At 43.1% G+C, this 15,728-nt stretch overlaps 3 protein-coding genes across 8 annotated transcripts in view; 2 read left to right on the top strand and 1 right to left on the bottom strand.

Moving 5' to 3' along the window:
* The window catches only part of sema4ba (sema domain, immunoglobulin domain (Ig), transmembrane domain (TM) and short cytoplasmic domain, (semaphorin) 4Ba), a 64,341-nt gene extending 59,409 nt beyond the window's left edge, over positions 1 to 4,932 (top strand). For all 4 annotated transcript variants that reach the window (XM_053885847.1, XM_053885846.1, XM_053885845.1 and 1 more), the window contains 2 exons: positions 47 to 135; positions 903 to 4,932. In XM_053885847.1, coding sequence (XP_053741822.1) covers positions 47 to 135; positions 903 to 1,675 — 862 coding nt within the window. In that variant the 3' untranslated portion in view covers positions 1,676 to 4,932. The remainder of the gene's footprint in view (positions 1 to 46; positions 136 to 902) is intronic.
* A 466-nt stretch (positions 4,933 to 5,398) lies between these two features.
* On the top strand, positions 5,399 to 15,359 carry zgc:162879 (ras and EF-hand domain-containing protein). 2 transcript variants are annotated; one of them, XM_053886665.1, is made up of 17 exons: positions 5,399 to 5,797; positions 9,961 to 10,113; positions 10,977 to 11,067; positions 11,339 to 11,434; positions 11,788 to 11,862; positions 11,935 to 12,050; positions 12,114 to 12,182; positions 12,444 to 12,525; positions 12,598 to 12,668; positions 13,019 to 13,178; positions 13,243 to 13,344; positions 13,629 to 13,773; positions 13,834 to 13,915; positions 14,004 to 14,118; positions 14,183 to 14,296; positions 14,362 to 14,438; positions 14,532 to 15,359. In XM_053886665.1, the coding sequence occupies exons 1-17, from the start codon at positions 5,490 to 5,492 to the stop codon at positions 14,623 to 14,625; spliced, it is 1,950 nt and encodes a 649-aa protein (XP_053742640.1). In that variant the 5' UTR covers positions 5,399 to 5,489; the 3' UTR covers positions 14,626 to 15,359. The 2 variants fall into 2 exon arrangements, 1 of the variants encoding a protein (XP_053742640.1); XR_008416609.1 differs by lacking the exons at positions 14,004 to 14,118; positions 14,532 to 15,359.
* Positions 14,635 to 15,728, bottom strand: part of fkbp16 (FKBP prolyl isomerase 16) — a 32,445-nt gene continuing 31,351 nt past the window's right edge. For both annotated transcript variants that reach the window (XM_053886668.1, XM_053886667.1), the window contains 2 exons: positions 15,092 to 15,229; positions 14,635 to 15,026 (listed from right to left, as the gene is read on the bottom strand). In XM_053886668.1, the coding sequence (XP_053742643.1) occupies positions 14,940 to 15,026; positions 15,092 to 15,229 (225 nt within the window). In that variant the 3' untranslated portion in view covers positions 14,635 to 14,939. The remainder of the gene's footprint in view (positions 15,027 to 15,091; positions 15,230 to 15,728) is intronic.

Genomic DNA, 15,728 nt, shown 5'->3' with positions numbered 1-15,728 from the left:
ACTGATCCTGTGATGCGAGGCATTAAAACATGTTCATGTGTTTCAGTGTGTGGCTGCAGGATGTCGACGAAGCAGATACATCAGTCTGCAACAAAACCGTCTCCAGTCCACGGTCGGTTAAACCTCCAGTGACACGTAAGTGTGACATTTTACCAAGTCAGTCAGTCAGTCAGTCAGTCATAGGGGTGGGATTCGATTAAAAACATTAATCTAATTGATAATAGAATTTATGATTAATTAATCTCAGTTAATCGCAGTTTAATGGTATGAGAATATTTAACCCAAGAAGTCACAGTTTTCAATTTGAATGAATTTGGTATATCACTGAATCAAATGATGGACCCACACATACAGTTAAACAACAAAATATTGTTTATTTTGCATCAGTTTGGCAATAGCACAATAAATCATGACGGTGGCTGTATTCAAGTTTTATATCACCTTAGTTAAGCTGAAGCTCTTTTAATGTCTTGAAAGTATTTGTATAAGAATTGCAATTGTATAAGAATTTTGTTCAGGAATATATATATATATATATATATATATATATATATATATATATATACAGTGAACTTGAGAACTTGGAAGTGGCCTAGTTTTGGTGACGTAAGAGCACACGTTGCTTTTGTGTGTAAATATTTGAATTTCAAAAAGAAAGAAGAAAGAAGGCATGAGTGAGTCATTCGGTATGAAGTAGCTTATTTATTGTGCTAGTTGTTTCAGGACACGTTGTCACTCCAACTTTTCTCCCAGCTAGGTTGAGTAAAGAACAGAAAGCATGTAGCAAAAATACACATATCTGAGGTTCAGTTAAAACAAACATAACCAACTGGAAGTTGAGAAAGACGGTACACACTTTTGGGGATATCAATGGCTGCAATATCTGTCCGTGTTCTCTGCAGGGCCGTCTTCATGTCAAGTGGTCATCATCCCCGCCAACACGTTCAAAGTGCTGCCCTGCAAGCCGCGCTCCAATCTGGCCGAGCAGAGCTGGAAGTTCAGCGATAGCGTGGGTCACTTTCATTACCCGAGCCCGGAGGGAGGCCTGGTGGTGGTGGCTCAAGCAGACCGCCTGGAGACCTACGAGTGCTGGTCGGTGGAGGAAGGCTTCAGGCAGCTGCTGGCCAACTACTGCGTGAAGGGCGAGGCCAAGGAGGAGAGCACCACGCTGATCGGGCACTCGCGCACTCATCTAATCTCCCAGGACGAGTTTGTCATCCTCCCCGGTGAAGCCCGCTCGCCACAGATCAACACGAAGACCTACTGGAATGAGCTCATCGTGGTGTGCGCCCTCCTGGCCTTCTCACTGCTGGTCTTCTCCCTTTTTGTGGTGTACCGGAACCGAGACCACATGAAGTCCATGCTGAAAGAGGGCGAGTGCCCCAGCATGCAGCAGAAGAAGCCCAGGATTATCGTGAAACCTGCCGAGAGCCTTCCCCTGAACGGCAACGCGGTCCCGGCCTCCGTGGCAGATCACAAAGGTTATCAGACCCTTCATGACAACTACATCTGTAGCACTCCGCCGCACGAGTGCACCTCCCCTGACAACCACAAGAGCTTCTTAGAGTCTGAGAAGAGAGTTCTGGACTTGAAGGACAGTCACGTGAAGCTATCCCCGACGAGCCCACGGCCGCGGGTCAGACTGGGCTCGGAAATCAAAGACTCCATCGTGTAAAGAGGAAATGAACCACAACTGAACGAGTGCACTTGGAAAAGGACTCTTGAATGAGCAACTTTAATTTCACAGATTTTGCACTTTGTCTTATCTTCTGTTCCTGTGGTCCATGGACATTTGTATCTCACCTTCATCCACTTAAGAAGTTCCAGTTTGCCTTCTGATATCGCGGCGCTTTTGTTCGGAAACAGAATGTATCAGCAGCAGAGGGATCACACCCGAGGTTCCGCGGCACCGCCGATCGGTCCGTCCACATGTTCTCACAGGGAGGCTCTGAAAAGACAGAAGGATGTTTAAACATGATCTCGCACAACGGACGTCACCTTCTCTCAGTCATCAGCTGGCGCTGCGTCGATTGTACTGTACAGCCACAAGATAAACACAGACACACACACCATCCGGCGGCCGACAACTGACACACGGAAAGGTCCGGTTTATGTTTCCTGCCGCTCCAGGCTGAAGTCTGAACACTGACTTGTAAGAGATTCATTTCTTTTTTTTTAACACCTCAATCACTTTACACCAAAAGAACGTGAAGACTGACACCAAGTACCGGTCCTAGTCGTGGATACAAATGAAGCCGGCTGCTTCATTTTTGAAGCCAAATGTGATCAATGGAATAGCGCCCCCTCTCTCTCCAGGTATTTTATCATGCTGTTCTTGATGAGTCAGGCAGTCTATGCAAAGCACATAATGTGAAGTGAGATGAGACACACGGAATCTTCACCTTCGGATCGAGAAAGCACAAAGGTGTTTGACATGATTTAACGGCACTGCAGACGCACACACGCGCACTTAACTTGAGTATGCAAAAGATTTTTAGCCATCATGGTGTGTTTTATCCAAGACAGTCCAGTATATTAACTTGTTGCCAAATGAGTTCACTCGGGATAGGTTTTCAATAACATTCAATAAGAGAGGTTCCCCACTTTGAAGCAATAATGTCATGGGTTGAAGCATCATATTCGTTCTACCAAACAGTTTAGTTCCTTCAACAATACAGTGGTTAAATCATGAGTTAGTATTGCAACATTACTGCCAGTGTAGAAATCTGACATTCAAAGGAGGCAAAGTGACTCGAGCTGCATCCACATGGTTTCTGTTTCAAACCGGCACAGCATTAACTTGCTCTTAGACAGGGTTTGCATTGTGTGTGCAGTCACACTGCGAGCACAACGATTCACTTTTCTGTGTTTTCATTGCATACAGATGTGCCCCCAGTTATTTTAGCCCACATTTTCCACTTCAAATGACTTTTCATGGATTTGGTTTAACTTCTTTTTTGGCCCAGTGAGAGGCGTGCAGTTTGTAAAACAAAAATGTAACTTCATTGACTACTCTGACTGTGCTTTATGGGATGTGTCGCAGGAATAATAATGAGCCATTTATAAAAAAAAATTCCCTCAAAATAAGGCACTAAAAAATTGAGCTGACACACACAGAGACACACGTTTGTAGATCTATCCTTGTGGAGACTCTCATGGCCTCAGTGCTTTCTCCAGCCTCTCACACTAAACCTAACCAATGGAAACTACTGGTTAACCTTAACCAGGTATCTGAACCAAACATAAACCCAATTATAATGACTGAGTTATTTTGATGTCTTCATCCTCAAATTGAGGCCTGGACTTGTGGGGACCAGCAAAAATGTGCCCAAGAATTAGGATAGCTATACAAGTGCATGCACACACAGGTTTGTCGCACCATGTTGTTGGGTCCACTCAGTGACATAACCCTTTCCCCAGCCTCTCACCCTAAACCATCAAAACAAATGGCTCTACTTAACCAGGACTCTGAACCACACTTAAGTTTACTTATAAATGACCCATTTATTCTGAGGTTTGATCCTCAGGATTAAAAAAAAATGTGATTCAATCAGTTTAGGTGGCATTTAAATTGTAGTTTATTTTAACATTGAGTTGCAAACGAGAGACCTTACTGGTAAAATTGTTATTGAAAAAATGTTTTGATAACATGGCACCTTTACTGAAAACTGAGTTAGAGTGTCTCTTCTATTAGAAATACTTTAATCTGCACGTGGTGAATGACATCGACATTAAATAAATCAGATTCAATTTTAGAAGTTCAATAAATATTAAATGCTGGGCAGAGGGAAGGGTTCAGTTTGAGACAAAACAAAGCCTTGTCTGCCCTCTGAATATTGGCAATAAATATGAATCAAGATGAAACAAACTTTTACATCAAATCGTGGTCATAAGGTGCTGAATATCTCTAGGTTTTCGCTACCGATGTGTCCTAAAGTCTGAAAAAGAAACCATCTTGTTGTGGATGCAGCATCAGAATGCATACTATTTGCACACAACGCTGTCCAGCCTTAGTATAATGCAGGTCATAGATTTCATAGCACACATCTGCCTTTGTGAAGAAGGGTACTAACACATTCTGCGACAATAATCCAGAGATGTGCCTCTTGGGATTATGGACTAACCAGGTAGTAGCGTTGTTGAGTCGACGCGACACTGCGGGAGTGTTGGTGTGGAAACATGTGATACTGTTGTTTTATTTACTGTATTTTTGTTACAGTGGCTTCAGTCAGGGACGTGATGTTATCCTTAAAAATGTAGCACACAGATAACCACTGGCTTAAATATGAGTATTAGATTATTGTTATTAATGGCACTGTAGAACTGGTTCTGTCGTACGAACGCTCGCCCAGAACCAGACACTCATGCTTTGACTGTTATTTAACTCTTGGCAGCTGTTGGTGAAGTGGCTGTCTTTGGAACAATATTTAGTTTGCTAAGTGCACAACAACAAAAAAAAAGAAAAAATACCGTGGCAGAGATTTCGTGCAAATATGTGCTTTAATTGATTACCAGCCTTCACTGTCATGTGGTGTATCCTAATCTCAATACCACGGAGTCGTCTGCTCTAAATGAACCACTATAGTCAGGCCTTCTATTTGTGACAAGTTGCTCAGACTGTTGTCAACATGTAAAAAAAAAAAAAAAGTTTCTATATGAAATTGTTTTGTAAATTCAGCTGCCAGTGTAAAAAAAAAAAAAGAAAACGAAATGTTGAAATGTATTTTTTTGTATCATGCATCACTGTTTTTTTTGTATTGTATATAAAAGCACTTTATTTTAATTTTTCAAATAAAGATCAAACAGAGGCTTCTTTTTTTATGAGTCGGGTGTCGTCTGGTTTTTACTTGGAGATGAGAGGTCAGTGTTGACTCAAGAGGTGCAACCAGAAACAGTCAGCTACCATGGACACAAAGAGGTGTCTCATAAACACACACACCTGAAAGGCAAATAAAGCGCAGTCACCGACGCAGTTGGACGTTTATAGTCCTGCTGTTTATTTGGAGGTTTCCTTCTGCTGGAATGTCGCCGGACGCTCAAGCTTGAGGCATTTCTACTGGCTTTGTTTCACCAAATGATACATTAGCAATTATTTATATATATATATATATATATATATATATATATATATATATATATATATATATATATATATATATATACACACACACACACACACACTTTTTTCCTGTCTTGTTCCACAAAACTGTTCTGTTAAATTAAATTAAATAATTTTCTGTATCTTTTAAGATGATTTCATCCTTATTAGTTGAGATAGTTTTTCTTTTGCATACTTTTCTAATCCGGATAATTATTTGTTTTTACTCACACAGGTATCTTGAGTGACGCATATGTCCCGCCCACCTCTCTATTTGAACCAATCAACTGCCTCGAAAGCAGAAGCGATGAAGTTTGACAGTGAGTTCGAGGTGCGCGAGCTGGTGGCTTTTTAAGTGAAAACGTCGTTTTATGAGTTTTATCGTCGAAGAATGGACCGGTCTCGTATTCGCCGGCTGTTCTCGGTTTGTGACGTGAATAAGTCCGGGCGGATTGAGTTCGAGGACTTCACCGCCGTGTGCCAGGAGCACAACGTCCCGGAGTCTGAGATCCGAGCGCTGTTCGACAGGTTGGACGCCGACAATGATGGACACATCGACTACTGCGAGTTCTCCTCCATGTTCCAGGAGTTCTCCGCCGCATTCGACCTGTTCGCCGAAGCCGGGTCGAGCACCATCCTCGGGGGTGCGTGGGAAGAGTTTGTGGACAAGTCCAACGTGGTTTCTGTCTTCTCTGAGAGGTAAAGCGTCCGCTCAGGTGTCGAGCTAACGGCTAATGCTACTAGATGAGAGCAGAGATGCTAAACTCCCCTTCACAGAGGTCGAAATAATGTTTACTTTGTTTCATTTAGGATTGAGTAAAAGTCTGCATTAGTTTGGCGTTTGTTTTAAATACACTGTACAACTTGTGCGAGTGAAACAAAGTATCGTGTGTGTCTTTAAAGTCATGTTTAATTGTCTTGAAAGCTTTAAAGCTGTGCAACATACTGTGACTGCAAACATTAGGCCTCGTTCTGGACCATCACTCCTTTATTTCTACTGCTTATTTCTGACACTCTGTCGGTGGACTGACGTATGTCCCGGATATGTATGAAGGGATACCCTGGTCATGATCGCCGGTCTAGAACAGGTCACAGCTACTGACGATTTAGAGCTTTTTTGACAAGATATTTCACCGAATCAACACCATATACATCCTATTGTCTTCTAATAGCAGGACTACTGAATATGAATTTGATGATGGGATGGTTTATTTTTTTGTCCAGTATTGAACCCATTCATTGGTATTTGTTGACTTAGAGAAGTCAATGTGTGAGAACTGACGTATTTAAATTGTCAAGACTTTGGTGTTGGTAGTTTTTGCTGTAAACTATAAACAAACATTCAAATAAAAATATTTGTTTGTTTGTATAATGCAGCCACAACGTTTCAATCACAAGTGAAGATTTCATGATGATATTTGTGACTGTGTGAAACTTTATGGCTTTCCGGAAACTTTTTTTTTCTGCCACTGTAGTAGTCCTAGACATTCAGGAGGAAGGTGCTGGTACTGCAGCACCTGAAGAAGAGCTCATCGCATAGTCTCTGCCTCAGGTCTCACTCCCGCATGGAGGACTGAGTGATGGTCATGATTAATGATCGTTTCAAGTTGATCTCGATTATCGGCTGCCACGCTGATCCTTAAATAAACGGACTCCGTGGCTACTTGGATGCGCCTCTCGCCCCTCACCACCAGAGGTCAAAGTCTTCTGGAATGAGTGAATGAGTGTTGTTTGTTGGTCTTTTTGGCAACTTCCCGTTGTAGTACTGACCAGCACGCTAATCCGTTCCAACACAGCATCATGTCACCTCCTGTGACTTGATATCAATGTGGAGATTGTTCTTATGTTATTTTTATATTTGTTTTATTTACTTACATTTGTTGACCGGAGAGTGTTCTTATGCACTTGACGCTATTGTTAATATAGTTTGTTGAATGTATTGTTAAAAATATTCATTCCAAAACTGGTATTTTAAAAATATATTTGATATTTTACAATAATGAAGTATTTTAAAACAACCTGCAGACTTGAGACCAAACCAATTATTATTTTTTTTTTTATTTTTCAGTAAAATGGCCCAGCACTATTCCTGCGTCATGCTAAACATACCGTCCGTTGTTGGTCCAATAATTGCTTTGTGTCGCTGTTTGTTTGGGTTACAGTACGTATTTGGCTAACCCTCTGTGTCATGATGCATGAATGACGTACCCGCTGACAAACAAATTGTCATGTTTATTCATGGTTAAACTTGGTGAGCTTAATCAAATGTTTTGTCTGGAATATTATTTTCCAAATACTGTAACTTTTCTCTTCTCACTTTGTTGTGTGTTGTCTCCAATGATGGGAGTCAGGTTGTTGTGTTAGATTGATTTACATAGTCATACAAATCCCCAATTTTTTAGATTTTATTGAGCTAAAAAGGAGTTTCCATCAGCAGATCGATCACCACGTGTTGGTTGCTTCTGATCAAGCTATGCCTTCTGAATGTTTTTTTTTTTTTTTTGGCCTTGATCTCCAGCGCCTACTGGTGATGACATAATAAAGCTGATACGAGCGTTGTGAATGCCACATTAATATTCAAAGTTATAAATATTACCTGGACTCACTAGTTGGATCGCTCATCTAGAGTGTTATGGTTCCTTGAATCTGAAAAACTGCTCTTTTCTTTCTTTGAATTGAGGCTACAAGAACCTTACCCCTCTGAGAAAAACAAAACAAAAACATGGGAAGGTCACATGTTTTTTCAGATTTACACATAGTATTAGGGAACGCACCACAAGAGCCTCACCTACTCCACCCTCCCCCAAACAGAGGTCTATTGGATATGTTTGAAGCAAACGTTGAAATGGATTTATTCAACATGGCCAACGGGATCGATGAAATCTGCCGCCACGTGACGAATTTAGTCTTAATGGCGGTCGATGAAACGTTGCCCAGAGGGTCCAGATTACGACTTGGCGAGGAAACCATGGAACTGAGTTGCATGGATACGTTCTGCCGATGGTGGGATGACATTGGGATGAATTTGAGCGACAGTGACATTAATACCGACAACCAGAGTGATGACGACAGTGACGACAGCACCGGCTATAACTCAGCCGGCGACGACGACGTGCCTGTCCAGTTCACGTCAATTTTCCGGGGAAGATGGGACGTGGAAGAGGGTGAATTCCCTCAGACAGCAAGACTAAATGAGCCATCTAACAGGTCGGGTCAAGAGGAGGTCCAGCTGCACGATGAGCATCCCGGCGATGAGGTTGAACAAGAGGTCGCTCTCACTACAGGATCCTTAAAGAGATCTTTGGAGGAGGAGCAGCAAGACGATGCTCCTGTTATTGGAGGACCTTGCAAGAGATCAAGAAAGGAGGATCAAGATATTCCACTGCATGGAGGTTCCTGAAAAGAGAGATGAACTCTGATGATACCTGGGAAGACTTGGCAATAAAAAGAGGAGGAGGTAAAACTGTGCAGACAGACTGACCTGCTCTGAAACACTCCTCTGGGTTTCCTCCAGGAACTCTGGTTTTTCCCACTGAAAATGATACAATTCCTATTTATATTTTATCCTGGATCCATACTGGAAGGTCCAGTTCCTCCAGCTATCTTTTGATTCAGAAGATGCTACAAGAGGATTTCAGAAATGGCCATAGAGTCATTTTGCCGACACTGATTTTCCTGAACCAAATGCTTCCCAATAAAAATAACTGGATCATGTTGCCTGTTCATCCCCGAGTGGTTTACTGAATATCTCAGCTTCCTTGTATAAATGAAGAGATGCCATGCTGCTCCACCTTCTTCAATATCTACTGTGTAGAGTTGTGATTTAGTTTTCGAGGAAGTTTGTTCCAATTTTGAATGAGGGAAAGTGATGACATCTGATGCTACAATTCTTCACAAGCTCAAGTTCTCCATACACTGAAATGACGTGGCAGGATTGAAGAACTAGCACAACACTGACGGTGTCGAGTTGGATTATTTATTTTCAAGATTGAGTCTATCAACGCAGATATGTGTGTTTGTCTTTTTTCCTCTACGCTGCTGTATGTATCAGACTGAAAGTTGAACTTGCAGTTGGCTGCAGTTTTATTTTATTTTTTGTCCTGTTGTATATTGGGGTTAGTTTTAGCCAAAACCTCTCGATGTGATCACATCACAATATTTGATTTGAAGTTATCTTGTCATAAAACTAGTTTTGCAAAGAAATTATGTTTTTTTCCAACATGCTGACACCATCCCTCCTTACTTCCTCTGCTGTTCACACTGTTGTTGAAAATATAAATATATTTGTTTTGTGAAATATCCAATTTTTATAGAAAAAAGGTCAAGATGCAATAGTTTTATTATATTAGATTATAAATTAGACGAACTGATGAACCGTTTGATTTTAATTAATCTGTTTTTTATATTTATTATAAAGGTTTATAAATAAGGTTATGCCAATTTCCTAACTGTACAACAAACTTATTTATATTTTTTAATACTTGCTGTAAGATGTTTACATAATCGCTAAATAAAAGCTGAAGCTGAACGTGCTAAAATATGCGTAGTAATATAACAAAACTACGCTGTAAATATTGTTCATGTAGCTTTTTTATTTTTTTTAATCTGAGCACTTAAAAATATATATTTTTCCTTTCTGAGAGATAACTGAATTTTTTGGTCCTACAATTATTTTTATCACATTCAAATGATGACATTCACATTGCTGACATTTACAGTTTGTTTACCTGGTTTGTTTTGCTTTGGCTTTTAAAAATAAACACACTCCTGTGGAAAAAAAAAAAAGGAACCGAGTGTGAGTAAAAGTGTCAGTGGGGGAAAATGCCATTCCATTGTTTGGTTAACTGTTTGTTCTCCTTCAGTCTCAGGGAGCAGTTGGCTGATCTCTACCAGGCCATTCACTCCTCTGCAAACACCGCGCTGCTGCTGCAGTATGAGGAAGTGGTGCACTCCCTCGCTGGTCAGAGCCTGGACACCCGGCTGGAGTTTGAGCAGCTGGGAACAAGTTTGAAGCGGTACGATTGAAAGTCTTCCTCCTTAATAGGAATGTTGCCTTGAGGCCCACATGTGGTTTTGTCATGAGATTAACTTCACCTACTGTCATGACTGCGAGGATCTTTAACCATTATAATATGTCCTCATACAAAACAAAGTTTCCATGAGACGAGGAGCTGCGTCGTCGCCAGGAGACCTTTATTGATCACGAATGTCTCTAAATAAGTGACCAGAGGAGAACAGTCGGACCATCTGTAGCTCTTCAGAACCTTCACCAGCTGTCGAGGCGGAGGGAAAACTGAGGGGTGCTTGACATGACCACCCTGCACAGGATCAATGGCTCAAGCTAGCAATGAAAATATCAGGTTATCTGGCACCTCACTGAGATAGCACAGCATCTAATGACATTAGACTGAATAGATTCATTTATTTTTAAATCCCTGTTGCAAATACAAATCATTTTCCAGGTGCAACAATAACACCTGATGACAAGCAGAATCATCTGCCAGTGTGTATTAGAGAGAACCTGCTCCAAATTAAACTTGTTCTGCTTGCTCAGCGCACTGAATAAATAAACGGAAGAACAGGTCGGTGAATTGGAGCTAGGACGAGGTGGAGGAAGCTTGAAGAGAAACAAACCTTTCATTCACTCCAGCATTCCCTGACTGATGGAATCTGAGGCCGATTGGGGGCAGAAGGCTTCTTACTGTCCACCCAAACACTCTTTCGTCTTCTCTTAAAGAAGCTACAGCTCCGCTCCAGGTGCCCTGCAAATGAATAACCTTGCCCTCATTCACTTCTGTTGTGAAAGGCCTTGTTGTTATGGTGACCGTTTTAAATGCTATATAATTCAGTAAAGCTCTTCATAAATGTCTTCAAACAGAGCTGAGGAGATGAACAGCAATCGACTGGCTGAAGTGGAGGAGGACACGCAGCTTCAGCTGGCCAAAGCAGAGGAAAGAGTGAGAGATGAGGTGAGTGTTAAACCTGCTACTGTGTCAGACTGGAGTTTAAAACAAGAGGGTGTTTTGGGATTTAGTGCTCCGGATTGCCTCCTCAATTTAAATATTTGTGTTGACCTCGCGCTGCTTCAAGCAAAGCTAAAAAAGCCTCTTGGAAAAACCACATTCTTCAGTCAGTCTTGCGAACCGCCTGCATGTTTGTGCCTCACAAAGGGGCTGTGTTACTTCTGCGCCTTCCACTGTGTGCACCAGTCACCTGGCTGATTTGGCTGTATGACTGCAGGAGCGTCGGAAAATGGAGGCCATCGTGTCTGAGCTGAAGAGGAAGCACATGAGTGAGATGGCTGAGCTGCACGATACTGTGGACGGGCTGTTAAAAGTGAGTAGTACTTTGCAAACCTTTTGTTCAGCAACTCAGCACTTCAAGGTCAATAAAATGCTTGTGATGTCATTGGTTTGATGTGACAAGGCTCAATATTTTGGCAGCATGATGGGCTTTAGCCTGTAAAAATCCATATATTAGCCATGTCATTGTATAAGCTACAGGGGTCAGACTGCGAGAAAAAAAGTTGTGGCTTATAGTGGGGAAATTGCAGTGTGAAAACATGCACTTTTTTCTAAGAAAAATTTGTTCTGTTGTTTTCTTCGGAAAAAACATAGTGACAGTCAGTGTTGTTCACATGTTGCTCATGACTAAAACGGCCTAACACATTGTTTTTAACTCTGTTTCAGAGAGATGAGTCTGAAGACGACCCGTCGAGGGAAGAAGTGAACCAGTTGATGGCTGAAATCCAGACTCTCACACTGGTGACTCGCTTGTGAAAGACGCATTAATAAAAGTGTTTGTGGCGAACACTTTTTCATCCAAGTCTCTATCAGGAAAACCAGCGGCTGCAGGCGTCGCTGCTACAAGCGCAGACAAACATCTCTGCCCTGCAGACGGAGCTGGACAAGATCAAAAACTCCTACCTGGATCAAAAAACCCACCATGAGAGGTGGGGAGTCTTCCATCATAACACCGTGCTGCCGTTCTAATGTTGCCTTCGTCTCACCTGCAGAGTGACTGAGGACTTAAAGAAAATGGTCTCTGAGTATCAGTCGTACTCTGGCCAGATCCGCCTGCTCCAGTGAGTACATCTTTCTTCTCGTCCAAACCTTCTCATTGAAGACCAAAGCTGTGGCGTAGATGTTCGCATGTACGCATGAGCGGCTGGTCCAACACCGCCACCCAGTGGACAAAGACATGAATTGCAATTTGAAATAACCTGCTGAAGACATCGTGTTTTTCATCGGTTTATTCCTTAAAGCTTTTACAAGATTCTTTTTTGTTAATGGTTTGAAACGTGTTTGGTTGACTGACTAATTTGTTGACCTTAACTCTCTGACAGGGAGATGAACAAGCAGCTGTGTGACAGTAACGACGGGCTGCGATCGGCTCTGGAGAGTGAAGCGGTAGCGACCAAAAGACGGGTGACTCTCCTCCCAACGTGACACAACAACATTCGTACCATTAGGAAAACTAACAGCAAACGCTTCCTCTAGATGTCGCCCCAAAATGACATCCCAGCTCGGAGGATGAAGCCTCTTCGACAGAGCACGTTCAACAACGGCACGTGCGTAGACTCACACCCGTTCGTATCTCTATCCTTGTGAGGACCTCTCATTGCCATAACCCTTTCCCCAGCCTCTCACCCTAAACCTAACCCTCCGTTTTGGAGCGTCCCGGTTTAAGTTAGCCATGTGTTTTACATGGCTAACTTTAACCAGGACGCTGAACCAAACTGAAACCCAGTTATATTGACCCATATATTTAAAAAGTCTTAACCTTCAAATTGTGTGGACCGGCAAAAAATATCCCTACAAAAGGTCCTCATAAGGCCAAGAATTGATCCCCAGAAGGCAGGATAAACAAGTCTCTCCACCACACAGTGAACATGTGTTGACGCTTCTGTCTGGGCTGCAGGAGCGCGGGCTATTCTCACGTGGCCTCATGGGCTGACAAGTACCTGGACAGCGGCGTCTCTCTGCAGACGGACATGGCAGAAAGCAGCGACTATGACAGCGACGATGGGAGGAACTCACTAGAGACGGTGTTTCAGAGCTACGTCCAGTCTGACATCGAGGTTGCAGCGGCTCACGCACGCCGACGCCTCTGAACGTGAAATTCATGTCAGATGTTTGCTACAGATATCAGAAGTCGCGTCGGAAGCCGCCGTTTCGCTGGCGCCGAGTGTCACCAGTTCCTTCTCCGCCTCACTCCGAAGACGCTTGTCTGCTTTTTCAGTGAAGGTCGGCCATCGTTCCATACATAAGGCTTGACACTTTCTGTGCAGTCACACTTGTTGCATATACTGAAGCCCATTGTTTTGTGAGTTTAGTTTAGCTGTGCGACCTCTGACCTTGGGGTTATCCAGGTCACTTGAGCCAATGAGACACAGTACTTACTACTGTAAGAGTGAAGGTCAGAGTTCAGAGGAAAATTTGAAGATTTAAACAAATGACAGGAATGTCTTAATCCCACTGTACTGCACCAACTCGTGACTTACTTCATGAACTAATTTGTCACTTTAAAGCCCTCAGTCTCCGACCTCACACCACCGGAGGAGCCGGCTCCCATGTTCCGTCTGGTTCTGGCTGGCGACGCTGGGTCCGGAAAGTCCAGTTTCCTCCTCCGATTGATGCTCAACGAGTTCAGAGGAGACATCCAGAGCACGCTGGGTGAGTTCCGCTGAGGAACACGCGAGTCACAACTGTGCTCTCATCATGTCTGCTCATCAGGCGTGGACTTCCAGATCAAGAGGCTGCTGGTGGACGGGGAGAGGACGAGCCTTCAGATCTGGGACACAGCTGGGCAGGAGAGGTACACCACCCACGTTTCTTTAGCCGTGCGATGGCAGCGGCCCGTGAAACAACCGCACTAAAATTTGCCCGGTTTTCCCGCACGGAAGGTTTCGCAGCATCGCACGGTCGTATTTCCGTAAAGCACACGGCGTCCTCCTGTTGTACGATGTGACTTCAGAGAGCAGCTTCCTGAACGTGCGAGCGTGGGTGGACGAGATTCAGGTAGCGCGTCGCGTGACTGAGCGTAAATTTGCCGCGGCGACCGACGTCTGTGTTTGTGTGCCAGGACTGCACACAGGACGAGATTTCCATGTGTGTGATCGGGAACAAGATGGACCTGAAGGAGTCCAGTCCAGATGGCAGCTGTGTCAGCAGTCTGCTCGGAGAAAAGCTTGCCAAGGTGTCAACCCAAGTTCAGAGTTCCTGGTTCGTCTGCAGGGAATCTAAGAGTGTTGTGTTTGTCAGGAATATGGAGCCTTGTTCTGTGAAACCAGCGCCAAAGAAGGAACCAACGTTGTGGAGGCCGTGCTTCACCTGGCGAGGTGGGTGGTCGTTCCATTCCCTACAACTGTCCCCGTTCACTTTCACGGCCTCGCACTCTGACAAACCCCCTCTTTCCCCGCCGGTTTTCGCAGAGCCGTCAAGAGAAGTGTCAAACTGAGGCAGAGGTCAGACTCTCAGGTCCAACTGGGTCTCAGCCCCAAAAAAAGCAGCTGCTGTCAACTGTAAACACAATGACCCACACACTATTACCACTGCATGTGCTTTATTTTTTACCGGTTTTAGCATTTTAGTGACTTAAATGAAGGTTCCTGCACACAGAAAATGTACTGGCGTTCTTTCCTCCGGAGTTGGATGGTGTTTTAATGGTCGGGCATTTTAAAGTCCAGTTTGTTTGAGCTCTGATCAAAATGTTTTATAGCTGAAATGTTACAGTGTTCTTATATCTTTCTGACAAATAAATATCAAATGCTTCTGTCTAGCTTCACCTCTACTCGTGCCGTCATTCATCCTCTACTCAGTCGACCTAAAGGCAGGCGAGGTCAGTTTCGCGCGGTCAGGACGACGGACGTGACCAAGCTGCCCAGCGCCACCAGCAGAGCGGCGAGTATGAACTTCCAGGACATTGCCTGAATAACAAGCAAAACATCGGATTAAAACAAAGTCACGTTTGCAACTCTCATCTCGGACTCACCGCTGGCCTCTTTTTGGGAGGGATCAGAAACGGTGCCATGTTTTCTCCGAGCATTTCTGCTGGTTTGGGTTGGAACTTTTGGGTTTCTTTGTCCCCACATTGTCTTCTCACCAGTTTGGACAGCTCGGCATGGATGGCCTTAAAAGAACGCAACATCAGCTTGATAACAATTAACAGTCACCACAATGCTGAGCTCCTCTGTTTAGTTTTTCATTCTATTACAGCACAAGTTCCCCAAACACGCATCTGAATATACACAATCTCTTTTTTTTTTTTTTTTTTGGAGGATTTTTTTTTCTCTTTCTCACATTAAAAAATGTCTGCACTGGAGAGGGAATATACAACCTTTAAATCCCGTCTCTATCTCATGTAGGATTATTAACAAAAAAAAAAAAAAAAAAATATATATATATATATATATATATATATATATATATATATATATATATATATACATAGCAGATCTTTAAAAATATATATGCACACAATTCTTCCAACTGTCCAACAGGGGGCAGCAGAGTACTGAACGTGTGCGTCACGAGCACCTCCCACAAGGTTTTCCAGCCCATTACTAAAACACTACAAATGTGATCTATGTCAGTCTGCAGTGGTCAGTAGCAAACACACTCATTTGCCA

Source organism: Synchiropus splendidus, chromosome 14 (assembly GCF_027744825.2).
Source record: "Synchiropus splendidus isolate RoL2022-P1 chromosome 14, RoL_Sspl_1.0, whole genome shotgun sequence".
NCBI lineage: Eukaryota > Metazoa > Chordata > Actinopteri > Syngnathiformes > Callionymidae > Synchiropus > Synchiropus splendidus.
This window is presented reverse-complemented; position numbering and strand designations above follow the sequence as displayed.